General features: G+C 41.7%; 4 protein-coding genes across 5 annotated transcripts in view; 3 read left to right on the top strand and 1 right to left on the bottom strand.

Moving 5' to 3' along the window:
- Nucleotides 1-293: 293 nt before the first annotated feature.
- On the top strand, nt 294-932 carry LOC308289761 (claudin-4-like; the record flags this gene model as incomplete). Its single annotated transcript, XM_080731512.1, has 1 exon — nt 294-932. The coding sequence occupies one exon, from the start codon at nt 294-296 to the stop codon at nt 930-932; it is 639 nt and encodes a 212-aa protein (XP_080587638.1).
- Nucleotides 933-2,226: 1,294 nt separating this feature from the next.
- LOC308289771 (claudin-4-like) lies at nt 2,227-2,913 on the top strand (the record flags this gene model as incomplete). Its single annotated transcript, XM_080731521.1, has 1 exon — nt 2,227-2,913. The coding sequence occupies one exon, from the start codon at nt 2,227-2,229 to the stop codon at nt 2,911-2,913; it is 687 nt and encodes a 228-aa protein (XP_080587647.1).
- A 1,327-nt stretch (nt 2,914-4,240) lies between these two features.
- On the bottom strand, nt 4,241-8,461 carry LOC308289786 (ribosome maturation protein SBDS). Its single transcript, XM_080731539.1, has 5 exons — nt 8,219-8,461; nt 7,864-7,993; nt 6,626-6,826; nt 5,879-6,043; nt 4,241-5,122 (listed from the first exon to the last, which is right to left on the bottom strand). Exons 1-5 carry the CDS (start codon nt 8,344-8,346, stop codon nt 4,994-4,996), a joined length of 753 nt encoding a protein of 250 aa, XP_080587665.1. The 5' UTR covers nt 8,347-8,461; the 3' UTR covers nt 4,241-4,993.
- Nucleotides 8,462-8,809: 348 nt separating this feature from the next.
- tyw1 (tRNA-yW synthesizing protein 1 homolog) overlaps nt 8,810-27,615 on the top strand; it is a 78,529-nt gene continuing 59,723 nt past the window's right edge. The window contains exons 1-8 of one of the 2 annotated variants that reach the window (XM_080731305.1): nt 8,810-8,936; nt 9,174-9,301; nt 10,196-10,324; nt 10,819-10,920; nt 12,169-12,363; nt 12,727-13,011; nt 14,797-14,910; nt 24,919-25,051. In XM_080731305.1, the coding sequence (XP_080587431.1) occupies nt 8,876-8,936; nt 9,174-9,301; nt 10,196-10,324; nt 10,819-10,920; nt 12,169-12,363; nt 12,727-13,011; nt 14,797-14,910; nt 24,919-25,051 (1,147 nt within the window). In that variant the 5' untranslated portion in view covers nt 8,810-8,875. Of the gene's footprint in view, nt 8,937-9,173; nt 9,302-10,195; nt 10,325-10,818; nt 10,921-12,168; nt 12,364-12,726; nt 13,012-14,796; nt 14,911-18,903; nt 18,985-24,918; nt 25,052-27,615 lie in introns of those variants that run through there. The other variant, XM_080731306.1, reaches the window with a different exon arrangement.

Here is a 27,615-nt window from a genome sequence, read left to right as displayed (position 1 = left end):
TAATTGGCTAGGTATGTTCACAAAAGAAATTTACTTGCTTTTACACAATTGTGTGCACCTTCATACTGTGCATACAATACCAATCATTTTGAGTATTGTTTCTCCTTTGGGACAAGGCCCATCGATTTAGAACACATTTCATGCAACATGGTTGTGTTGTTTACTGAAACTATAATTGCCATTGCGTCGTTGGTGCCAGCTGCAGGGACCACTAATTCAATGATCCCAGTCTGATTCCTGTCTGCTATGTGTGTTTCCCCACAGTGTGAGGAAGAGAGTGGGTGCAGCACCCCATGGCCCTCCAGGAGCTGGGCATCAGCCTGTCCATGCTGGGCCTCGCTGGCACCATCCTGATCTGTGCTCTGCCCATGTGGAAGGTAACGGCCTTCATCGGGACGCACCTGGTGGTCATGCAGGTGTTCTGGGAAGGGCTGTGGATGACCTGCGTCAACGAGTACACAGGTCAAATGCAGTGCAAGATCTACGACGCCCTGCTGGATCTGTCGCCGGACCTCCAGGCGGCCCGTGGCCTCACCTGCATCAGCATGGTGCTGGGCTGCCTGGGCTTCCTCATCTTCCTCCTGGGAGCGCGCTGCACCAACTGCCTGAGCCACCCGCGGATCAAGGCCAGGGTGGTGGTGGGCGCCGGCGCCATCTTCAGCCTGGCCGGCCTCACCACCATCATGGCCGTGTCCTGGACCGCCAGCTCCATCATCAGAGACTTTCACAACCCTCGTGTCCCGGAGGTGCTGAAAAAGGAGATCGGCGCTGCCATCTACATCGGCTGGGTGGCGTCAGGGCTGTTGTTCTGTGGAGGGGCCATGTTGTGCACCAGCTGCCCTCCACAAAGGGCCAGGTACCATTCCAGTGGTTACACGCAGGCCAGGACACCTACTACTCACAGTGGCTATGCTGTCAAGAACTATGTGTGACGGGAGGGCAGCAGGAGAGTGTGGAAGGTAAATGTCATATCAGATTATGAACATTAGGAGAATGAAACCCTTGGCTGAGACTGTATTTTGTTTTCTGTACAGGTAAAAATGTACAGAAGGGTAAAAACAAAAACGAAAATAGCTGGCTGATCATCACACTGTCATAAGAAACATAGCAACGGCTAATTAGAATTATACTGGGCGTTTTAGATTTAGGTGTGGCAATGTGTCAGTATCGACAGTAATCAACAAATCAGCCAGCCATTTTTACCATTCTGTACAGGAAAAACATAAAAATCAGCATAGGGTTTCATTCTCCTTTAAAGACAGATCAAATTTACAGTATCACTTCATGTGGTATTTAAATTATATGAATATTATAAAATCTCCTTGAACAAGATTAATATGATGCTTGACACAAGCAGGGGGAAAAAATCGAATCAAAATTTATCTGTAGTTATCTGATAATTCTGATTGTTGAATGTGAACATGTTTTTTTTATTATCCTGTAATAAACTAAATTGTATTTTTAATACCAAACTGTATATCAGAATTGCTAGATTACTATTCCTCACGTTTATAAGACAATGCTTTATTGAAACCCCACGTTGTTGTTTTTTTTATCTGGTAATTTGATCTGAAGAATTATAAATAAACGTTTTGTATGGACACGAGCTAGGCCGTTCGTTCACTAATTTACAATTCTGAAAGACGTGTATTGTTTTGATTATAAACAGATAATCACTCTAGTATTATGAGAACAGAACACACATCGATATCCTTTAAAGGAAAATGTGTGGCCCTTCACAATTGTTTCCTCATGAACATGGCATGACAGAGAAGCCAAAACACAGTGGCATCTTTGTTGTGGTGCATGTGGCTCAGCTGAAACTGAGAGAAGGGGAATGTTATGAAACCATGGCAGAATAAACAGAGGGATTTCCCTCCTCCTCTCCCCCTGAGGGAGCAGGGCAGCTCCACGCCTTCTTCTTTCCATGATTACCAGAAAACCGGTATCACCACCAACAGACAGCTAACAGTCACACACACACACACACACACACACACACACACACACACACACACACACACACACACACACACACACACACACACACACACACACACACACACACACACACACACACACACACACACACACACACACACACACACACACACACACACACACACACAAAAACAACACCCCACCCCTTTCAACTGTGCCGGCAGCTGTTTCTGGTTAGGGCAGTCAGGCCTGCTAGTGAAGAGGAGGAGCAGGCTGGCCAGAGTAATGGAGCGCCGTCTGGAGCTCGCTGCTTTGGGGCTAGGCATTGCAGGATGGCTATCTGCCATCCTCACACGCTGCCTCTCCCTCTGGACGGTGAGTGGCACAGTGGACAACACCACAGCCACACTGCCAGCCTACTGGGATGGGGTGTGGCTGGAATGGGACCATTGGGACCTAGCCCATGATGGCAGCCTGCACTGCTCCTTCTATCAGACTCTCTTGTCCCTGTCAGGAAACTTCCGTATTTGGAGAGCCATTGTGGAGGCTTCTGTCGGAGCTGGGACATTTGCGGCGGTGATAGGTGCATCCGGGGCGGTGTGGTTCCCTAAGCGGGGCCAAATCAAGGTGGTGTCTGGGGCTGTCTTTGTTTTGTCTGGGATACTGCTGCTCATTCCCACCGCCTGGACATGTCACCACACGAGTCAGCCTCTTGAGGCCGCTGTACATCTGCGGAGAGACTGGGGACCTGCCCTGTACATGGGATGGATCTCCTTTGCTTTGATGGTAGCTGGAGGGTGCTTTCTTATGACCAGATGCCCCACTTTGGAGTCAGAAGAGGAGAGTCCTTCTATTTTTGCCCGATGGGGGAGACATCCTGAGGCAGACCGAGAAGCTCAGGACCCTCTGAGCACAATCAACAGTACTGCACTCACGCACAGCCAGTATGGACGCAGGTCACAGCCTATTTGAGGCTGTATGGTTGCTCACATATTTTGCAATATTTAACTGGATGTGAGAGAAATGACTTTTAATGGGTATTGTTGGATTCAGGGGTTGTGGTGATGATGCACTGGTGAATTTAAACAAAGCACTAACAAGTAGATTCAGTTGTATATCACTTGGAACTTATTTTTATTAGCTGGGATTTGGCTAGGAAGTAGGAACTCTAACAACCTGACATTAACAGTTTCTCATATTATGTTTGAAGGTTTTCATTTGTGTAATTTATCTGACAGTAATTCTGAGACTTAAGTACAGTTCAGACGAATGCAAAAAGGCACTTCAATGGGATATGTAGCTGCATATGAACATCAGTTATAACAAGCCATGTGGCTGTACCGTTTACATGAGATGATGTGATGCTATTTTGTTTGTTCATTAGGGATTTTAAATACAAGACTGTTCATTAGGGATTTTAAATACAAGATGTGTCTTGTGTATCAGTAGGGTTTGTACTCAGTTTTAAAACAAATGCTTTTTGAATAAATATAAAATAAAAGCGATATTTGATAAAAAAGAAGAAACTATTTCCTGGATCACCCTCTACCCCATGTGGTGTTCTAACCAGACCTTACTCAACTGATTTTGGGCTTACTGTTTTGGACTGAGCATGGCAAGGGATAACACTCACTGTGCTACCGTACTAGGTCACACATATTGATACTTTCAGCAGCTTGTGTTGTCCTGGAGGATCATGCCCTTTAAATGAGTGGACGACCTGAATCTATTCCTGTTATGGACTGGCATGGTATATGTACAGTACCCATTACCGTATTTGTTGCGACCGGACCGCCAGGTCGCAGTTAAAATCAAAACCTCCACCGGCTGTCTGTCTGTCTGTCAGTCAGTCACGCCACACTATTCCCCTAATCATATCTCCACCACCGTTGCCCCTATCCATGCCAAACTTTGCACACACTCTCCTTGGCTGCCAAACCACAATCTCCACCCCTCATTTCTCACTTCTAGCGCCACCATGAGGCAGATTCTTGCAAAACACATTTTTGGACACTGCTCCTACAGATGTTTCCCTAAAATCACACAAAGCGGCACACAGTAGGCCTATTTCTAGAGTCCTGTCATCAACATGGATCTGTCCAATTTGGCGCCACCATCAGGCCGATTTTTTTAAACACATTTTTGGACACTGCTCGTACAGAATTTGCCCTAAAATCACGAAAGCGGTGTATATACAGTACATGTGACCTGACGGTCGCTTATTTCCCAATTAGGGAGTCTTACTGGAATATACTGTATGTTTCAGTGCAACTCAGCCCAAATACTTTTTGAACTTTTATTTACATACTTTGTTTATTACAATATGCTTATGACTTTATAGAATAATTACAATCAACAACAAAAATAAAATAAAGCAATGTATGAATCACTGCAACAGCAAAATTCTCAAAGAAAGGAGAAGGAAAAAAGGCAGGATGCAGGCACAAATGCACACCACCCCATCAGAATTTGAACTCTCACCCGTGTAGTGGGTTTTAGTGTAGACACAGTCAGGGGTTGGGGCAAAGGAAATGGGGATTGTTTGGTGGTTCTAGGTTGGGGCAAATCATAGAGGTATAATAGGAACTAGAGTGCAGTCTTCCCTGCCCCAGCTATTCGTTTCAAAGAAAGTTGCTCAGTGGCTTTTGAAGCACTTGGAAGAATGCTCCACTTCCACATTTTTTAACTGTGTAATTAAATCGGAGCAGCGAGCAAGCGCACTAGCGTACGCATTAGCAATAGCATGCGCAGGCGCAGTAGCGTTTTATCTGCTATCCTAGGTTTGACCACCAGGGCGATGGCCACTTCAAATGGTTCTGGGGGCTTGGGGCAAGTGGATTGAAAGAGTAATGACACTATGATCTTGCCGTGATGCGATCACATGGTCATGAAGCAAGCATGCTTCATAAAACACTGAATTCTCCTTCTAGTTAGTGTGTGAGCATATCAACACAAATACCAAATAAATTGTAAGTAGGTTTTTGCAATACATATATGAATATGTGTGCTAAAATGTATGAATGTCTCAATGACTCTGGGTTGGGGGAGGAGGCTACTCCAGTTTCTCATCTCCCTCCTCCACGTCCTTCAGACTGAGCACCTCCACAGAGCCTCTGCCTTTGGTCTCACATCGGATCAGCTCATCGATCTCCCTGTAGCAGCCGGGGTCCACTAGACACACCTGGGTGTGTGGTAAGATGGATGAAGAGAGGAAATAAGTTGGATAGGCCTCAATGGAAGAGGGTCAAATACTGTGTGTTGTGTTACTATCTCCCAACATACACAACCATGAAGCCAAGTTTCAAAACGTGTTTGATTGCATCCAATTATATTAAAATTGCCTTGTGGGTGGACGATGGACAATGGGCTTCACATACGTAACGTGCCCATACGGTGTATGGGGCTTTACAAATGTAACATGCTACTGTATGCTACTGTACTGTAACATCATACTGTATATGAGACCACTGTAAACAGCGTTAAGTGGCCTGAAAATCTGTTATAAAAACACCTGAAAATACCCTATTTTAAACGTTGTCATATGACAGTGTTGTGCAAAAATATCCAAAATGGCCAATCATCAAGCCTACCATCTGAAAACACATTGCAATGCGTTGAGAGCTTGTACATGTGCTAATAATCCTCAGTGTTAATTTAACACAGAGGATTTTACTGTTGTAAACAGTTTTACGTATTATTATTAATATTGTTATCATTAACATTAAGTGATCTTGAGGAAAGCTGAAATGTCAATGCGTTTTTAATAACTTCAATGTTGTGAACTTGCAAGATTCCATAATGTCTAAATTGTTCAATGAATGTATTGCTAATAGTAAACACAAACCGATGTGTGCGGCCGGGAATATTTCTTTTTCTTTTTAATCTATTAACTGATTAACTGATAGATCATACAGTATGATATGAATGTGTACCCTACCATTTCCAGCTGCTCGTCAAAGTCCTCGCTCTCCACCACCTTGATCAGTGGCTTCAGCTTCTCTTTGACCCTCTTGCCCTCCTTGGCTGGCAGAGTGAGCCGCAGCCGCATGCGAGCCCTCTGGATCTGCATCGACTCCTTCAACTGCCTGATCACCTCCAGAGCCTGGGGTCCACACAGAAAACACATGTTCATTCATTGAAACTTGTGGGTTGGGACATAAAAGAATAATAATAAAAATAAAAAGACAAAAGAGAAATCAAGTGACAACAATTGTGAAGGTAGCTCCACAAGCTCACAACGCTTCGCCTGTAGATCTGCTATTTTCACAATATTTATCTATGGGAAGTTCGGGAACTGAGTTAAACTAAATGTAATGACTCAACTCTTACAATTCCAAGTGCTTGTCAGGGTGGGGGGTCCCCGTTCAAATATGATTATTTTGGGGGGGTCTCCAGTTCAAATATGATTATTCTGGGGGGTCGCTAGCTGAAAAAGTTGAGAACCATTGGTTTATGACACTGAAGTCCTGATGTTTTCCATCAAAATGGGCCAGAAGATTATAAATAGTAACTGTGTAACTCCGCATTGGCACAGGGCTGTAGAGAATGTTGTCTGCAGTAAGTATTGACTTTGTGGGTGTTGGAATCAGGTCGGTGAATTTAGTTGCAAGATTCCATTGTGTAAATTGTTCAATAAACTGTATTGCTAATAGTAAACACTAAGCGTAACAAAGTATTTCCTCACCTGCTGCTTGGAGCTCTTGTTGGCTTTGACAGAATAGTGGATGTCCTTCATTGCACGCTCGATGAGGTTAACTGTGTACGGCCTCTTGGTCTCTGGGTTGACACACTTCTCTGCCACAATCGTTGCGATGTCCCGATAGCTCGTCTCCAACTGACTCTGCCTCTCCTTGTCTGACACTTGCAGCTCTCCTTTAGCTAAGATCTGATAAAAAATGACAAACCAAGCAGACAAACTATAGTGTGAGTAAAGTGCTTTTACATTGTTTTTCAAGCTAAACATATAGTCTTGGTGATGTTTAGCAGCCAGCAATTCTTAGATGCTATTTTTAATATCTGTCATCTACTGGAGCGATCCTTCACGCCAGCCGATACGATCGTTGTTCCCGGTGATATTAACGGAGGATGACCGTGGACTTAACTTGCGCTGATCCCTACCACACCGAGGGTACGAGGCAAAGCTGGGCACGTCGTTCAGGCTTCACACACACTCCTGTCTTTTTTCTGTTTCTCCTCCCACGACTCCATTCAACTGTTTCCTTCCGTGAAGGTAGGGACTGTGCCACCGTGGCACGGCCAACCAGAGCCACCTTACTGGCAGACAGACTGCGGGGGTGTGTACTGGCCATGAACGTTAACTGCCAATGAGTACAATGTGGATTATTTTGGCGGATCGCCACACTACACAGTTAAATGGTAAATAAAGCTGTAATGTTTAGAGATGTGCCGATTGATCGGTGCCTGATCACGATCGGCCGATAATGCCTCTATCGGCTTTGATCAGTATCGGCTTTGCCGATCTACAAGCTAGATCAGCTATTTTCACAATATTTTGTCTATGGGACTGAATGTAACCTAAGCTTCAACTCCTACAGTTGGATACTAAAGGACCTCAGACTGCAATCTCCTAATGTTTATACTTGTTTATACAATGTCAATGTTTTGTAAGAAGAATCATTAAATATATAAATGCTGCTTCAGTAACACAATAAACAGAAGAATTTATGGATTTTACGCTGTGATTGGGAATATTGGTATCGGCAGATACTGACTCCAGTTTATCGGTATCTGCCTCCAAAATCGGAGCATCTCTAGTAATGTTGGTGAGTTTAAATGTGTTCAACACTTCAGATCAGACATTTCTGTTAGGATGAATGGACTGTCAAGAGTTGGTATAGCAAATCTAGATGACAGATAGCAAAAATAGTATCTTAGTGATGCGGCTAGGTTACGTTACAGTACCTGTTTACAGATTTCTGTCAGGTCATCCGTTTCAAAGGCTTTGGATAAGTCATCTTTCTTAGCCACTTGACCCTTGGACACATTCACGAACACAGAGCTTGTCTGCAAAACCTCATCAATGTCCTTTTCCCTGTGATAAAAGATGTGCCAATATGATACAGTATTACATGGTGCAATGGCAGAAAATGACTACCAGACTACGTCATTAAGCAGTAAAATAAACTATAATAGTACACACAGCAGTCATATAATAGCTCCCAGCGAAGTGGCCCAGTAAATAACTTGACTGCATACATGTTCAGTTATCTTGCTATATCTAATGATATTAGCATGTTATGGCTTAAATGTTACTCACGCGCCAGCTCTCCAGCTCATCACTTTGTTTTTGTAGCAGGCGATTTCAAATCGTTTCCCTCCCTTCTTCATCCTCACCACCGCCACATTTGTTAACCGTATTTGGTTTGTGGGTGTAAATATAGACATGTTTAAGTTTGTAACGCTGTATAGTAGAGTGTACTTGAAAATAAAAGAGAATTCTGTTGATGTCAGACCAGAGTTGTGTGCGTGTGTTTGTCAGACAGCAAGCAAGCAGGCAGCGTTGGTGGGGCTTTCTATGAGTGTCCGGGTAGAAACAGGGAGGTATGAAACGGGGGTACCGTCTTTTTGTTTAATTTCATCTGATGGTGGGGGAATATTCAGATGAACACACCTTTCGGCAAACAAAACAAATAGTACAAAATATGTATTTTAGAAATTTTAAATATAATAATAATCACAAAGGCGTATTATTAGGTAAGTGCGACACCGACAAGTCATGGAAGCAGTCAAAGCAAGCAATTGAACTACAATTCCCTACATGCCTATTGTACACTCGGGTACAGTAGGTGGCGCTATACATCTAGATACGTTAATCATTAACCCACGGATAAATTCAGAGAAGAACAAATAAGGTTCAAGTCAGGTTACACTAGTCGTATTGCGTTGCAATTTATAGTAGAAACAAGGGCTTATAATGTTGAAAGGATTGTTCTTGTTCCCTTTGTTAGGATGTGTTTGCAGCTTGGACACCCAAGGTGAGTCCATGTTAAAGCTAACTTATCGAAATCTCACAGGCTCACAGCACTGCTGCAGCGAAGGTGCGATCAGGATGTGATGCAGATGCATACAATACAATCATGTGCAATCGAGTTTGAACGCTGTTGTTGTTGGCCCCTGTGCAATTACACAAGCTATAGAAAAGCTTAAAAGGTATAAAACTAGCAAACCAAACATGTGTCTTACGAAAAATAAAATTATGCTTTTCCCATCAGCCTCAAAGGATGTCAACATTCCGGAGGAGACTTACTTCATGTCAGTGTGGCATAACAGGCTGTACTTGTATTCAGCCGCGGCTGTCGCCTTTGGAATATGGTTCTCTTTGAAGATGGTTCTGAAAAAGGTAAAAGGCATGCTGGCTTGGTTTAGAAAAGTAGGTTTATTGGGCCTATTGTGAATTGCACACTGACACTTTGATGTCAGATATGCAGATCTCTATCTATCTATCTATCTATCTATCTATCTATCTATCTATCTATCTATCTATCTATCTATCTATCTATCTATCTATCTATCTATCTATCTATCGATATAAAACACATCTGTTCCCTCCACAGCATAGGCCTATCATCTGCCTTTATTTCACCCTGTCCTCTGCCTCCTCTTCTTTCATACCAACTAACTTCATGTCCTCTTTCACTACATCCATAAATCTGCCTGGCAGTAACTTCCAACCTCAGCATCCTTCTACCAATAGGCCTATACTTACTATCACTCCTTTGTACATGTCAAAACCATCTCAGTCTGGCCTCTCTGGCTTTATCTCCAAAATATCGAACATGGGCTGCACCTCTGATGTATTCGTGTTCCTATCAGTCTATGGTTCCTATCCATCCTTGTTACTCCCACCCAGAGAGAACCTAACTAAGGCTCAACATCAGCTTTGCTTCCTGTCTTTTCCTCAGTGCGACTATCTCTACCATACAACATGCTGGCGGTCTGTGGTCTCACTCTCACCACTGTCTTGTATATTTCCTTTCATTTCTTGCTGATGCTTTTCTATCATACTAGCTCCTTTCCGCTCCCTCCACTATAGCGGAGGGAGAGGTTCTGAAAGGAGCTACTATCACACCTGACACTTTTCTCCACCGTTATCGTTTATCTCTTCTCTCTGTAGCCTCACTGTTCCACTTGGGTTCCTCTCTCATTCACACACATGTATTCTGTCTTGCTGCAGCTAACCTTCATTCATTTATATTTCAAAATTGACAATGTATGCATCTTTTCTTTTTAAAAGTGCTTCTCCAATCAAGTTGGACCATGGTTTTATGAAGCTGTGAAGAAGAATGTTCATTCTGAGAAGGAGAATGTGGCTCACGTTTCAGGGGTTAAAATCTTCTATGGCTCACAAACTGGAACAGCAAAGGTATGGATATTGTTCTCTGGAAACATATGCTTTGATGTATTCCAGATACACAGCCATAACACTCAAGGCATATTTGTGTAGGGATTCATCTCTCTGGTAATCATTTGTAGAGCTCATGTGTACTAACCCAATAATTAATTGCTGTGACTTAGAGTCACCACCATCATCATCTAATATCCTATAGTCTACATTTGAAGGTTCTGGAAAAATGTCACACCCACAAAGATGTACTAATGTGTATGTGTTCAATGGGATAAATCCTATGAGTTTTACTGACGCAACAGCCATTCTATACTGTATATATCCTGCAATGAGGGAAGCTCTCATCCACTTTTCTGTTTATTGCTTGTGACACAGCTCCTGAGTTTGTACTGACAACAGGATATTACTGTTATGTGGTTTGCATATGGTTGAGAGAAATATGACTAAACAGCATGTTTACGGGCCGTTTTCAAAACACTAACCCTGATTCTTCTAACCTTGATTTGTCACAGGGCTTTGCAAAAGAGCTGTCAGAAGATGTAAGGGCTCTGGACATACCAGCTGAGGTGATTGACATGAAAGACTACGATCCAGATGACAGGCTGTCTGATGAGGTAGGTCACAGTTGGACATGGTGACTTTACCAGCCAAGTACTCTACACAGTATGTACAGTATGTACAGTATGGACCTGTCACCTGACTCACTGATTAATTAATATATAATATTTTTTGTGTCTGAGAATCTATTAGTATTTCTGGGTGCCATGATGGTTCAGTGGTTAACAAACGCTGTTGCCTCATTACAAGAAGGTTTTTAGCCTCCTCCTGGCCAGCCGGGGCACCTGATGAAGAGGAAAAGAACTGGTTGGAATAACGTGTTCCTTCCACGCGCTACGTCCAACCAGGGAAGCTCCCCCCTGTCAGGTGAAAAGATGCGGCCTGCTCACTCCTCATGCACTGAAGGAAGCTCAGTTTGGGGCACTCTACAGGCGTGGCAGAGGGAGAGCAGAGTCCAGGATTACAGCTTAGGCAATTGGCAATGGGTGAAAAAATTGGTTACAAAAATCGTGGGATAAAGATATTTAGATATAATTATAGATAAAAAGGTTTGGGGTTTGAACTCAACTGGGGTCTGAGTGGAGTTTGCATGTTCTCGGCTGTGTGTAGACCAAAGATGTTTTTAAATGAAACATGTATCTCCACATCTATACATTTTCTTTTGGTTAGCACACTTTGATTAGTTTACAACGATCATCATTAAAAATTGTGTTTTTGCATCTGTCAAACATCTGTGGACATTCCTTTACAGTATGTTACATAACATTTCGACGCCGGTGATTCAATTCCTCAAAAGGGATTTATGTTAAATAAATCTAACTCAAGGGAATAAAGATTGATTATTCACATCATTACTTTCTGCGGCTAATAGGAGAAAGGACTGTCCAGACAGTCCTTTCGGTTTTTGGAGATGAAAATATTATCTCCAAACTAAATGGGTGCCTGCTGGCCTTCAGTTACTGCTCAGTGAACCGAGTTGTCTACTGGCCTGAAAAACTATGAAAATGTTAAACAACACAAATCTTCTCCTATGGGGCCCTTTATTGTTACATTTGTTACCATCATGGACTATTTGAGTGATGGGGTTTGTTTACACTGTACTACTAATGTGGCTTGCTGGAGTTTGACGAATGTTTGCCTATTGCCACCAATTATCGCACAAATATGACATGCCGGGTGAGGTTCATGTGGTTAAATATGTGCTCTTTAAAGCCACTTGTTTTCATTTGTTTGTTATTACAATGTTTTTACAATGTTTCTTTGGGCATTCATTACAAGTGTCCATTTTGATCACATCTCTGCAGTGCACCAACAAGACAGTGTGTGTGTTTCTACTGGCCACCTACACTGATGGGCAGCCAACAGAGAATGCTCAGTGGTTCTGTAAGTGGCTGGAGGAGGCTTCCACTGACTTCAGATATGGGAACACCTACCTGAAAGGCCTAAGATATGCACTGTTTGGCCTTGGCAACTCTGTGTACGTCGGGCACTATAATACGGTGAGCTGTTTATTTTTGAATAGGAAAAAAAAAAAAAAAAAAAAAATCTATATTATATATTCTTGGTCTGTCTTTCAGTTGCTCTAAATCAATTATTTTTGAGTGATGTAGTGATAGATCTTTCTCTCGAAAAGAGACATAGCATCTTTCAGTTCCAGAACTGAAGGATTAACTGCACTTTGCCACCTCCATTTATAAAACAGTAATGATGATTGATTTCCATTCATAAACTAATAATGGCTATTATCAATATCAGAATAAAGCATCTTATAATACTATATATATCGGATATACAGTATTATAAACAATCATGAACAGTCTGAAACACTGTTAAGTCTAAACCCATGTCCTTATCCTCTGCAGGTGAGTAAGAATGTGGACAAGTGGCTGTGGATGCTGAGTGGCACACGCATCCTGACTAGAGGTGAGGGCGATTGTAACGTTGTGAAGAGCCGCAATGGCAGCATCCAGGCGGATTTCCTGGGATGGAAGGCCAAGTTTCTGAGCCGCCTCCAGGCTCTGGCTAAAGGTGACAAGAAGAGCTGCAGTGGAAACTGTAAGACCAATGGTGGCTCCTGTAAGAACAAGAAGCACAACCAGGAGCCAGCAGAGGAGGAGCAGGCAGATTCACAACCTGACAGTGTTGAGGTAATGGAGGAAAAGAAACCCTATTGCAGGGGTTCCCAAACTTTTTTGTCTCAGGGCACCCCATAAATATTTTTTTAATCCGAGGCACCCCTACATTATAATTTTCACTCCCAGCACCTTATATTTATAGCATACCGTCGCTGTCGGGTGGAAACCTTGTATGTCCAAAACCGTTCATTTTGTATTAATCATCTATAAAATGTACTAAACTAGTGAAAACAGCCGATCTACAAGCACACAACGCCTCGCATCGCGAGGCGTTGTGTGCTTGTAGATCGGCTGTTTTCACTAGTTTTGTGCGACAGTCTTGTATGATGAAGCAGGGCTTTGCTTTACCAAAAGACGTACACATTTGAAACTTGGAGATACAAGGTTTCTGCCCGACAGTGACGATATGTTAGTGATCATGTTGAAAGGAACACGTTGAGATAATAGCCATTTTGGTTAGAACTGCCTGAAAATAAATTTGTACTTCAAGTTTAAAATGATACTAAATATTTTTTTCAAGTGTCCAAATAAATTCAAAATATTATCAAATTATCTTGCGGCACCCCTGGACTGCCGTCGCGGCACCCCAGGTGTACCTTTAGTTCCATTAGGCAAGTCATTCTGGGGGAGCACCCGTAGCTGATCAGATAATATACCATATAATCACAGTCCCCAGTTGGATTTGTGAGACCTGTGTAAAATGTCCTCCCATCTCTGTCCTTGGCTTTCTGTTTCTCTACACTGTCCTGTTTATGTGAAGCCGAAGAAAAACATATTTTTAATGGAAAAAATAGAAGGTTTGTTAATTCAAGTGATCTTTAGAAAGATCCATCAATTACAATAGAATTGTTATCGTGTCTTGACAATAAAAGTGTGGCTTCCAAACTTTAGTCCAGGATGTTAATTGCGGGGGTGTGGGGGCTCTAATTGTTGTCGCCAATTAGGATGTTTCACTTCGTTAGATGTAGTAGTATAGTATAGTACTATAAAGTGCTGTAATGGATACGGATTTTGTTAAAATAAGTGTTAAATGCTCTATATTCCAATAGCACTCATATAGTATATAGAATGTTTGTTCAGTAACATCTCTCCAGCTCTTTAGTAAAACAATATTTTTCAAACAATGATTAATATAAGAATAGAGCTTTTTAACAAAAAACACTTCTAATCTCTAATTATCAAAGCTAATCTTATGAGTTGGGGTGGTGAAGTTTTGACAAAGGCAAGGACTTGACTGTTACTTATTTTCACAGTACACATAACCTACTTATCCAAATAATTTATGCTATAATCACACATGACATCACAGAACTGCTGAATTGCCAAGATTCTGAGACAAAACTGGAAGTGCAAGTTGTCAGCAGGGGTGTTCTTGTGTAACTCTGTGTAACTTGAGTAGTAGAGAAAACTTTTGTGTGATTTATCTACCTACTGTTCACACATTTAATCTGACTTCAGCACATGTGGACATAAAATCTTTCAGTGGGGCTCATGCTGTGATAAAATCCTAGAAATGCAATTAATATGCATATGCTTTCCCAATGAAAGATAATGACATGAAATATAATGGGTTCCATATGGACTCCCGTAAACAATCATAAACCTCTTTTTCAGAGGATGTGTCTCTGTGAAACTTGAAAGGCCTGGCACCATTCCATAGGAAGCTTGGGAAGTGTCACATATTTTCAACCTTTTATTTTCTCTCTCTTTTCATCCCACCCTCTTCACCGAGTGTTGTTCACTTTTCAATTCTCTTTCGTTTAAATTACCTCTCCCTATCTATCCCTTTCCCCGCAGGAGGAACAGCTGGAGTCCAGCAGTGATGAGGAGTCTTCTGCCGTGGATGAGAATAGATCTGTAGTTGACGTAGAGGACCTGGGCAACATAATCAACGGCCTCAAGAAAGCCAAGGTTTGTGCGCAGATATTATGCTTATCCATCAACCACATGGACGCTAGTGTCCCTGCTCAGCGGGCAGACATTCAACAAGCTCACCATTTGCTTATAGAAGCGTGTAGGTCTTCCTCTCAATACCAAGTATAGTGCCCAGGGAGACCTGGTCAAATAAGTGGTTAACATTAACCCCATTGTGGTGTTAAGCCTCTAGTGCCTCCTCTAGCCTAGCACGATTGGTTTCATTAGAGGGAGAGAAGTGGCAGCCGGGTTGATACCAGACAGCAGACTCCAGTAGGTGACAAGTGGATTATTGACAGCATAAGAGCCAGCTGTGGACGCCCACTTCACACACTTGTGAGGAATGTGTGACTAAAAAGGATAAAAAAGGAGAGGTGAAAAGGTACAGGATGTGTTGCCCCTTGCTATATCATTCTGTATAGAAGGGAGAGAGAGGAAATCCATGAGAGAGGTCAAAGTAAGTAATGTAGCTGCTCTAGTGTTCAAATTGTCTGTCTGACTTGGCAGCAGCATCAATGTATTTTGCAGTACCTCTGGGACATTCGCCATACACTGTGCAAACACCCTTTTGTGTGCAAAAACATCTAGAGAGAGACACTTCTATTTGTCCCTAAAGTTTTTTTGTTGTCTCATGAATGCATAATGTTTCAAGGCAAAGTTTATGTTTGCAATCTGGGATGGATTTCAGGAGTAGAACCTCAAAAAGGCAAGGAAAGTAAATATTGTTCCAGGGCTGTCTTGTCTCCTGCATGTTTAATGTGATGGCAGACATTGGATCTCACATGCTGTGAGATCCAGGCAGTTTTGACAGGCCCTTTTGCAAGCCCTTCTATGAAGGTATAAAGTTCTGAGATGTTAAAGTTAACAGTTTGAAAGTCAGATGATGTTGAGGTGAGTATTTTTTAACCATGTCTTCAATAATGGTTGGGATTAACTCTCAACTTTTATCTGTTTAATTTCCTTTTCATGAAGACATGGATTTACCATAGCTATTTCTGCTCCCATGCATATTTGTGTCAATCCATGACAATATTGGTCTGCCCAAAACTATCAAATGAGCATTTTTTTTAAGGTGATCATGTTTTGTGTTTCTTGTAACACAGGTACACTCGATTCTTACCAGTGCTTACTCTGTTTGATTCTGCAAGTTCTGTTCCGCATCTCATCAACACAGATAACTGAGATAACCTTTGCACCTGTGGGAAACAATGTCCTTTACAAAGCATTTGAGAAGAAGCAGAATGTGATTGACGCTGCGAAGGCAATTCTGTAAGGTCAAAGGAAGTAATTGAGGGAGTGTCCGGTGGCTTAGGGGTTAAGTTCCTGCCCACCACTATGGGGAAACAAATACCTCCAGCTTGGCTGGGCGCTCCAACAAACACAGTTTGGCTGTGTTTGTGGGTGGGCAGCTGGCAAGGGAGGCCGTTCTGCACTAGTGACTCAACTGGGAGGGACAGCGTGCTCCTCCACACTGGAACTATATACTCCTGGTGAACTTTCTCACCAAAAAAAGGCTTGTGATTCCATGTGTGTCGGAGGAGACCTGTGGTTGACTTCATCCTCGGACCAACCAATTCTCAGTGACAGGGACTAATAAACACATGGGGAGAAAAGAATTGTCTCAAAAAAGTTGTTTAAAAAATAAATGTTACTTTCACTAGTGAACCACAATACACATGACAATCATCACATTTAACTATACTCTGAGAGTGTATAATTTATATTAGTTTACTATGTTATACATTTACTTTTACAAAAGACAAGTATTGAGTCAAGTTCCAAATTAAATATGAAGAAAAAATTAACTCTTACTTTGACAGATATACTCTACTTTGACAGATTGGAATATATCGTAGAGAAATATTACATTATTACTTATTTTCATGTCTTCATAGTGATCATTCTAACTCCTGTGAGCTCTGATTATAGCTCATAAGTTGGTGTTAATGGTATCAAGTTGGTTCTCTTCTACTTGTACAGTATTTAGTGGCTGAGATGCCTTACTTCAGCTCTGTGAGCATTACTGTGTTTGACCACTAGGTGATGTCAGAGACTCTTATTTCAGTCGGATATATTGAACTCAAATTACTTAGTACTGTAGGAAATAACTTGCTGTTGGAGAGCCTTTAAAAATGCTGTGACATGTGAGATCTCCACATGAAACCATAACTTGTTTTCTCTGGAATTACCAAGTGATATGATGCAAACTTATTTAAATGAATCTTCTGGGTAATAAGTATGTTTCCACAGCATGATAGAAACAAAGGAAACAATTCCAAGTGATAAGCAGATTTCATTGACAGACAGTACTCAAGTTATTTTGTCAGCAGGTGAAAACAGTGAAAAAACCACCCAATAGTGTCAAACAAATTAATACATACTTAACTTACTGTACATACAGTACATAGACTACTACATACAGTACATAAAATAAACAATTATTTTCAAGCATTTGGGTTGCTGGGGAAAAGAATAAGTGGACTTATTACTTAATTTATGTCAGCTATGCTTTCAGCCTCCACTGAAAGAGTATAATTAGATGTCCATTGACCTTTAAAAAAGTACATTATATATGTTTTGCCTATTGTGCAAATCTTCTTCAGAAACCTGCTGTGATCAGCTGGCCAGTAGGAAACTGCAATCAAAAGGTAGATTACAAACCCCAAGTTGGCCACCTGATATTGATCTTTTGGCTGGGTTATTGTGCCAGCTGTCAATATACACTTATTTTCATTACTTCCTCACTTGACTTTACATAAATGTTCACTTTATTGGTATATATAAACTGGGCCCAGAAAGGACTACTCCGCTAGTGACAGGCAACTGCATAAGTAGTCCATTTGTAAAGCCATTGTTGTTATTTGCGCATTGGCCAGCAGGACCTTTGCCAAATAGAAGTGAGTTGAATGGATCTTTACTGGGGCTGCATAGCTTCCTGGGCTGGAGTTTGATGGTTTTAGCTTATTTTCCTGATGGAGGAATGGAGGTCAACATTGGCATTTGAGAGGGACCAAGAAGTAAAAGAAGATGAGCCTTTTGTAAAATGCATTTTATATTTTTTAGCTTGCAGGGATGACGACCAATTCAGATTTATGTCAACTTTTCTTCAGGCAAATACAGTATATATGGTTTAAAACAGTGTATGCACTGACCATGAAGCCAGGAACCAGAATAACGGCTCACACACTATTCCTCTTTGTTCTTTGTTGGTGACCATGCATTTGTCCAAACATCTCAGTATGCCATGGAAATATTAATTATTTCTAAAATAAGCAGTGGCTAACGTTTTCTGACACTTGGTGTAGATTAAAACATAACAAAACGGCATCTCAGTTTTGCCTTTCCTTTCATCTGAATATAAAATGGGCAAACACGGGCTGTGCTACATCAACAAAATCTATCTGCTTGTTGTCAACTCGGCAGTACCATCAAATAAACACAGTGGTATAGCTAATAGTATTAATGATAGCCCTAATGGAGGAGATAATACAGCTGTAGTGCCTCAAGTAGAGTAGAGTAGAGTAGTGTTGTGTGTGCTGAACAACAGTGTCATTATGTTGTGCGGACGGACTCAAAATGTTGCTTTGTGCGGTTGTTGACCTGCAGCCATCCTTCAACCAGCCCTCTTTACTGATGTACACAGGCCTGTTGTTTTCATTTGGTTACATCCAGGGTTTAATTCTCTGGGTAGAATCTATCCATTCCTCTGCTTTTGATATCCCCCCTCTTGTAATATATTTTTTTGCCAGTGGGGATATGTTATATACTGAATACATGCATTTCCTCCGCGTCATCAGCGCCCACACCCTAGGTGGGGTCGGCGATAGGGCCTTTCTGTGTGGAGTTTGCATGTTCTCCCCGTGTCTCCTAGGGTTGATACCTTCACAAAAACATGCAGTAATCCTGGTCTCAATAAGGCCTCCCCCTGGCCAGCCGGGGCGCTTGATGGAGGGGAAAGGAACTGGTTGGAATAACGTGTTCCTTCCACGCGCTACGTCCATCCCGGGGAAATCCCCCCTGTCAGGTGAAAAGAAACAACTTGGACTACTCATGGATTGAAGGAAGCATGAGGTTAGTCCGTTGTCTCCCCAGGCGTGGCAGAGGGAGAGCAGAGCCCAGGATTACATAGGCAATTGGCACTGGGTGAAAATGGGTTGCAAAATCGTGGGATAAAAATTAAGGTAAAAAAAAAAGAATACATGCATTTCCTTTTGGGAGATTTGTAGACTGAATCAGAATCGGAAAGACTATTTTCACACCTTAAAAATACTTAACAGTAAAAGTAGGGGTGAAATTAATTTGTTGTAGAGGTTCTGGATGGAACAAAGCTCATATTTATGTTTGATATCACAATTTTATCCATTTGAAAGAGTGTACAAATATAACCAAATGGACCCTAAAGGCCAGTCCAGTCTCCGAATCCAAACTTTTCTTCTGAGATTTCCAACTTTCCGACGTGCAGATTTCCGAACTCTAATTCGGTGTAATGCGTTTCAGAAGTCGCAAGTGACATCATTTTGTAGTCAAACCGGACCTTTCCGACGAAAAGTTCGGTTTCGGAGAGACTATGGACAGGCTATACTAGACTATTACAAGTCTAGTTCATTTGGTTGTGTTTGTACACTCTGAGTTAGAGGTGCAATATACAACATTCGGCCACTAGATGTCGCACTTATAACACCTCTATTGCATACTGTGTGACTGTGTATGGTATTTATTTCCCTGACTCAAGTCTTTAAGGCAGCAATCATGTAGCAACATTGGCTGCTTCCAAGATTTCTTAGTCAGAAATGTAAACCGCACGTGGTACATTAAGACATTAAGGCTAAACGGATAACACAAAGTCCTGTTCAATGCTAAAAACAACAACAATTAAATGGTTAATCTCAATTATTTGTATGATCAGCATGTAAAATGTCATTGTCGTGACCGCCCAACTCAGGAATAGGGGAGGTGGGGCAGTGCAGCAGGCCAGTGATCAGGGAGACAGTCAAAGGATGGACATTGGACACAGAAAGCTACTAGGATGGTCACACACACATACACCACAGGGACAGATTGTTGCACTGTTGGCTACATGTTCTGTATGCTGTCAGAAATCTGCCCATCATGATGCAGTGTGTTACATTGGGCATCTGTGCTGGGCAAGTTTCAAGTGTCAGTCCCTTTGTTAGTTGATTTGGGCTTTGAATTTATATAATTCACCAAACTTCTTCTCTAGAGAGAACTGGCGAATGTTTGCAGCAGATTTTTAATGCTACTGTAAATCATATGCATTTATACATGCAGATTAACCTTCACCTACTCTGATTAATGTAAACAGACTATGACCTATGACCAGTGGTGTGCTGTGGATTTTTGAGCTAGTGGATCGGTCACGCACTTGAGCGATCGCAGTTTGAAATAACCTCTTTAAATATGTAGGCGTATTTATTAACCATAATATATCAAACTGTATTCCTACTTGCAAAATGGGAAAACTTTAGGGTTGTCATAGCCCTGAAACAGTCAGAAAGGGCTAGGGTTGTCATAATTATGCATTTTCCGATGCCTGAAAACTTTCCGTTCACGAATCCATCAGCCAGGTTGGTTATTGCTGTTAATTCAAGCTGTGACACTCAGGGTTGATCAGCAGGTTTTGTTTGCGAGGTGTGAGAACAGCCAATGGTTCATGTGCCGGCGTGCGTGGCGTGCAGCTTCAAAGCTAGTGGTACGGCGCTTCACATAGCTCCACTGGCACCTCACCCCTGCCTATGACATCCACCTTTACGCCCCGCACAGCAAAGCACCAAACCATCTATTTGCTGGGACGGGATGCAGTTGGCACCTGCCTAATACTGTTTCAGAATGGAACCAGAGAAGATTCTGACACAGTATGATGGCTTATACTTAATCATGCTGTCCCCTTTCAACAAAGGAGCTGCTCATCTGAGGGACGACTGTGGCTGTCAGGGCCAGGGGTGCGGAATTCATTTCATAAGTGCAGTTGACGCTGGGTGATGTCGGACACATTCAGCCGCTCTAGCAGCTACCCCAGGTGCACGGGGCCGATAGAGCCATTAGATAGCTACCACGGTTCAGACTCAGCCAGGCGAAAGGCAAAAAGTACACCGGTGTCTGGTTGATAAGCAGCTAGAGACAGATGGGCTTTGAAGCCAAACACCTGAGGTCATGCTCAGATGCACCGGACATGCATTTGTGGACAGAGTGCTGTATACAGGGCCTGAATTGAACTGAATTGTTGCCTGGTCCATTTGTTCTGCATTATAAAGCAACAAAATCAGGGTCAAATGCTGGATTTACAGCTTGCCAAGGATGATTGTTGCTTCCCTCTGCATTGGACCGTTTGTGGTTTCAGCACTGTTGGTGAGTGTAGAGCCTCCATTCATTGCCAAGGAATTGTCCATCTTCCAGCTTTTATATAGGACTCATAATAAATTGGATGACATACCCAAGTTTAATAACTTTGGGCACAATGTAAAAAGTCTAAAGCCATTAAGGGGAAATGTCTATGTGACCGAAGATATGAATTGACGTTGACGTGTATTGAAGATGGTCCTTAAAGCATTCAATTTGAAAATGCAATTACAGTATATTCAATCTCGCTAGCCATCGTCAAGGAAAAGGTTGATCCTGGAGCTCAATCAGTTCGGCTGTTCTTGAGAGACTACAGTATATTTGACATGTAAGTGAAACTGAAATTCTATTGAACATGCTACAAGTTATTTAAATAGGCACCTGGGCGTTTAAACCTTGACCACACCAACATCTCTTGTTCTGCATCTACATCTGTATCTTCCCAAGATATGACCTATTATTATGTTACTCTGACCTTAATTGCGACCTTGAACTTTGACCTTCTTAACCCAAAAGTTAGTAATGGCAGCTTCCTGATCCATCAAGTTCCATGAAAATCGGCACATATGCTCTTGAGTTGTACACACACATGCACGCGTGTTGTCGCGACTCAAGTCGGCCTGATTACATTACTCTTCCATGGGTAATAAAGGTAGACAGACAGGGTAATAAGTTCTAGATTGGCACTTTAAAATCTCTACTCTTTGCTAACCTCATTTGAAACACCAATTGACTTTAGAATCAATTAAAGTATAAAATGTTATCTCAAGCATGAAAGTTGGTCATTTTGTATTGACAAACATTTGTCACTGTCCTCCAGCTAAACCAGAAACAACAGAAGGGAGGATGCCCTGCATATAAATGATCTCATACAATGCAATGTGCCATAGGATCAAAGTGGAAAAGTAGAACTTCGATATTCAGCAGATATGGACAGTTTTCATTTTATGTAACTCCCAACCTACTTGTTGTAACAGTGGTCAGACAGGTGCAAACAATTTAATGTGATTTCAGCGTCATTCATAGCACACTCCACAGTTTATTTTCATAGACAATATCTGCTGATGACAAAATATCAGTTTGGTGGTAGAGAGCACTGCTGCAGTTGGAACATGACCTTTAGATCGCTGTAGACAGAGGTGGCAGTGCATTAATTGGCCATTAGCTGGCTAATCGCTAATCTCCAAGGCTGGTCGTTCATCATACCTCTGTGAAAGCTGTTTATTCATACTCAAGGAAACTTTCTGGCAGCAATTCATCAATCTTCTGTGTTGTCAGTGAAAAGCATATCTCTTGTAAGCATGGGTTTACATGGAATAGCTATTTCCATCTGGTGGTGTAGCAGTAGCAGATTGACCTGGAGGGAGTTCTTAATCTCAGAAAACAAACAGGGAGAGAGATATAATTGTTGCACAGTTGTAATATGCAACAGAAATGTAAAAATAAATCAGGCTGTCAACCTTTTCTTGAGTCCTAACTTGACTATCAATATTATGCCGTTTCATTTTCACTATGTCAGATTGCTGTTAATTTAAAACAGTTTTCTTATATCTACCTAGTAACTGCTATTTGTTAAACTATAGACCAGGCAGGGTAATATCATTCAAATGCATTATTTATGACATACAGTACAAAGGTTCTTCGGCCTGAGAGAGAATTATTAAATCTTTGATCTTCACAGACATCAGCCACTGATTATGGGAGTTCTTTGAAAGCATACAGTCACTCACTGCTGCTTTGGTGTGTGTGGTTTTGAAAAAAAAGTGAATCGAGCATATTTTATGTGACGGTAGGTCGCAGTTTACTGAAATGAAACCCGGCAGATCCTGTCCGTACGTCAGTGAGTCAGTGGGTAACGCCTCAATGTCTATAGCTGACCTGTTGTGACATAGTGACATCACATTGTTGACTCGACAGCCTGTTCTGGCAATCATATGGAGATCCCTGATGTCATCAATAATAAGCTCATATTTGGCAATGCCCATATATGGATGCTCCATATGGCCAAGACAGAATTAATTTGCAAATCAAGACTGTTGACTATCATCACCTGGATATCCATATACGAAGATCACAACACTAACCTCATAAAACCCTGGATATCATATCCATATATGGAGACGACTGGATCATCACTTAGATCTCCATATATGGATCTGACCTCTACAGTACATCTGATTCCCTGATGATGCCCTGTTAGGCCAACCACACTAATAGAATCCCTTTCATGCCCATCAATATTAAGCCCATATCTGGGAATGCCCATACAATAGAATCCCTTTATGCCTATCAATATTAAGCCCATATCTGGGAATGCCCATATATGGACATATTGTGTCAGTCTAACCAGTGTGGTTAATGCGACACACCTAGATCTCCTGGTGAATACCTCTACATCTGACCTCACGGACTCATTATATGGATATAGCTGACCTGTTCTGACATCACAGTGATGACTCGACCTGCTCAGCAGAAGGGTATACATGCCAAAGCAGCCATGTGCACGCACCCATGTGCGTCTTATGGTAGAATATTATTTCCTTATTTCACAACAAAGTTAGTTTCATTCACTAATGTCTTGATTTTGTAACTCACTTTTCTGTTGTTTTCATGTCACCCAACTTGATTTGTATTTGGCCTCGGACACCCATTTGAAAAGATTTTGTAGGACCCCTACATAATAGAAGATGTTTTAAATGGTAGCAGATCTACAAGCTCACAATGTGTGCCACACGGTGCTATTTGTTGTGAGTTTGTAGATCAGCTATTTTCGAATAGCTGAAAAAAGAGCATAAATGTTTAAAGTTTTCCTCATTTTGCTGGGGACCCACTGGGACTCCCTTAAGGACCCCTGGGGGTCCCCAGACCCCATTTTGAGAACCTCTGTCCTAAGGTAATGGAACATTGAGTTCTTACCTCACATTAATTGAATCCGTAGTGGCACTTCAGAATGAGGAGCAGGTGATTAATGGATTAAGTTGCAGGGCAATAGCCTAAAACAAGTCTCCATTTATCAGCATTGTTCTGGTGGGGACATTGAAATATAATATTGTCACACAGTGACTCAAAGCTAGAGCCCAATTGATTTTTTGTTTTTTACATTTTTTCGTCAAATCCTGATTTCGATCATAGACCACCAATGTAATGTGTGATATTTTGTAAAAAATCAATCAATCAATTTGATTTTATTCAAGTTTCTAACTTTTTTAGAAATACATAATAAACACATAAGCTGAACATTATTTTACTTAACAACCAAATTAATCAAAACATTTAAAAACCCAGATATACACTTTTAACCTGTATTCCGGGTTGAAAGTGGTTAAAAATGTGGCCACATCGGCTGTATAGTTGATGATACTGATCGTCAAAAAAGTTACTTCGACCAATATTGGTGTGGCTCTATTCGAAGCCAACTTCTATGAGTTGCATTTTCAAAGTCAAGGACCTTGCCATTGATATCGATGACATCACAGAACTATTGCATTCAGAAACCACAAATAGTGGTCAAATAGGCAAATAAAAAGGCAAATAAAAACAATTGCTATTCAGAAACCTCAGTGTGTTCAATTAGGACAATAAAAGCAAGTCTGAAGTGTAAAATTACATCATTTTATAAACTGCACCTGATGTTTTTGTCTGCTACAGAATAAAATTGAGAGGCAAGGAGAAGAGCATATGGTGAAGTTATCCAAGTTGAATGGGGTGAAGAAGGGCAAAGAAGAGACAGAGAGAAGAGAGATGATTACCCCTTCCCTGAGGGAAGCATTGACCAAGCAAGGTGAGTAACAGCTGAGGCTTAATTGGGCTTACAAATATCATGTTTTATCAGAGGAGAGGAATGTCTGCATCCAGTACCTAGAAAAGTCCACTCCTTGGACAACGGATCTCCACCAGGCTGAGTTGCCTTAGCCTAGCTCAGCTAGACAATCCACCCATGTTAAAACAAGGAGGGCAGTTAGCTGCATTAGTGTCTGGCGAAGCCAGGCTAGAGTTGCCTATCCAGGGCTGTGTCAGTCGTGGGTTGCAGACTTTAGGACATGAGGAACCTGCAGGGGAAATGATGTAAAAACTATTCATACTTGGTTGCAAAAAGTGTGTTTAGAAGAAAACGCGAAATGATGGAAAATATTGTCAGGCGGAAACGGGCGTAGTCTATCCACAACTTTCCAACGTCCCATCGTGCATTGCGCAAAAGGTGTGCGGCAGCTTCCGGCGCAGCGGCCGAGTGTGATCTACAAGCTCACAACGGTTGCATCTGCGACGCGACGTGAGCTTGTATGTCAGCTGTTCTCCGGAAGTGTCCCACAGATAATGCTACAGTAAATTCTCGTGGAAACAGGTGGATACAGGGAGTCGAGCCATGATTCAAGAAATCAGGTGGAAAACGTTATCTTAATTAATTTAAAATTAGGTGCAATGGTGTAGCTTACATTTACAATTTGATTTGTTATTTCTACATCAGTGTCTGCTAATGTTACATTTCAAATGGTTTATTCATGGAAAGGTTGTCGCTACCAACATATAGTGTTGTTGTTTTGTGTCTTTCATCACAACTTTCATGTCTATTACTGTAAGTAATCCCAATCATAAATGGTATGCTTGCTAAGCAATCTTCTGAAACTGTGTAGTTATAGAGACACATGAGAAAAGAAACTAAGGCAACATGCACATCCATTTGCATATGCACAACTCGTTCAGCCCGCATTAAGTCGTATTTTGCCCAGTCCGGCCCTTGACCTAAAATGAGTTTGATACCCCTGCCCTAACTGGAGCTGATGACCATGGTTTCCCATCCCATTGGTGTGTGAACGTGTGTAACATGATGAATGTAATATGCATTGTAAATGCTTTCTACCATTTACATTGAATGTGTCTTGCTGAAAAGTATTGATTGGCATGGGGGTTTATTTTCCCCAGCTCTATTTACCTAAAGTCTATAAGGGATTTTCTGTAATCCATCAAACCTCTTTGTTCGCTGTGCTCGAAATCTCGAATGCTAATTACTTAAGCATCCCATGTGAGAAAAACAAAAAAACATGTGTCCACCTTTATAGTTGCGCTTTATAGTTGCCTTATCTTTCTCAGTTACCGCTTTGTTTTCACACACATTTGTTTTTAAATTAAATCTCATCCTGCACTGCAGCCTTCCCCCCATTCTAAGAGAAATGTGTTCCCTGTAGCTGAGATGGGCTCCTAACCTGCATGTAGAGAAGCATGGAGCTGTGGAGTCTAACGACGCTTAATGATGCAGCGCAGTCCAATTACCCCCCTCTGCCTCCTCTGCTACTCACAGTCCAGTCCCAGGAGCCTTTCTCCCCTCTGCCTTTCTCCCACGGTTGCAAACCCTTGATGAAATCACTCCTGGTGGGCGTCAGTATACAGTATAGACGTGCTGCTTTAATTAGACACATTGGCACTGGTATTACATTCACTTCAATTGCTACCTTTGTTTAAAAAATAATAATACAAAAATAATAAGAAAGAATCATCAAATCTAGATATTTCTGATTCCAGTTTACAGTAGGCTTTCTAATTGACCACTCAAGGTGACCACTCACTGTTAGTTCTAGCCTGATATCGGAGCTTCCTATTATTTTCCCAAGTTGAACAATGTATCAGGGGAAAAAAGTCCAGAACCATTCATCTCACCAGTTTCAATTCTCAAAACTGCATTTTGAGCTGGGGAGCACTTTGGAATTGGATATCATGTCCATGGCACTCGCACACAGTGTGTCTGCACTGTTAGAATCTATTGCAGGGGTCTTCAACAGGGTGTCCGGGACCTATAGGGGGTCCTCAGAGTTACTACAGGGGGTCCTTTTGCCAAAAATTGCAGATGCGTTGTGAGCTTGTAGATCGGCTATTTTTGGCAAAGAGCTTTGGTGTAGAGGGGGAAAACAGTAGACTAAGTACAGAGTGAAAGGTCAAGTTTATTAAGTATTGACGGTTCAAATGGTTAAATATCTGAAAACAAATTGACAGGAATCCAAAATACACTGATGATCGTGCTGTCAAATGATGAAACTATGGAATCTATGAAAAGGTTGTGGGGGTCCCTGCTTCATCTCTTTCTCAACTAAGGGGTCTTTGGCCTGAAAACGTTGAAGACCCCTGGCTGATCAACCGTATCAACCGTTTAGGTGCTCATTGCTCTTACGTCCTGTCATCTGCACTATTAGCACAAATACTGTAGCATAGCTGAAACAACATAAACATGAACTTCTCAGAGGTGTGGTAACATTCAACGTTGGGTCGGGATGTCAGACATAATCAGGGCCATCAGAAGTCCGTCTCTCCTCTCCAAAAGTTGAACTGTGTCCAGCTTGAAGCGCCCAGGGTGCT

Source organism: Nannobrachium achirus (assembly GCF_963921795.1).
Source record: "Nannobrachium achirus genome assembly, chromosome: 8".
NCBI classification, from domain to species: domain Eukaryota; kingdom Metazoa; phylum Chordata; class Actinopteri; order Myctophiformes; family Myctophidae; genus Nannobrachium; species Nannobrachium achirus.
Note: the sequence above shows the minus strand (reverse complement) of the source record. Positions and strands in the feature narration are given on the sequence as shown.

Bases quoted from the DNA above. Each gene is read 5' to 3' on its own strand.
- LOC308289786 (XM_080731539.1), bottom strand. From the start codon at position 8,346: ATGTCTATATTTACACCCACAAACCAAATACGGTTAACAAATGTGGCG. The intron at 6,044-6,625 runs GTGAGGAAATAC...TGTGGACCCCAG, and splicing joins ACAAGAGCTCCAAGCAGCAG to GCTCTGGAGGTGATCAGGCA. The intron at 5,123-5,878 runs GTAGGGTACACA...CCACACACCCAG, and splicing joins TTGACGAGCAGCTGGAAATG to GTGTGTCTAGTGGACCCCGG.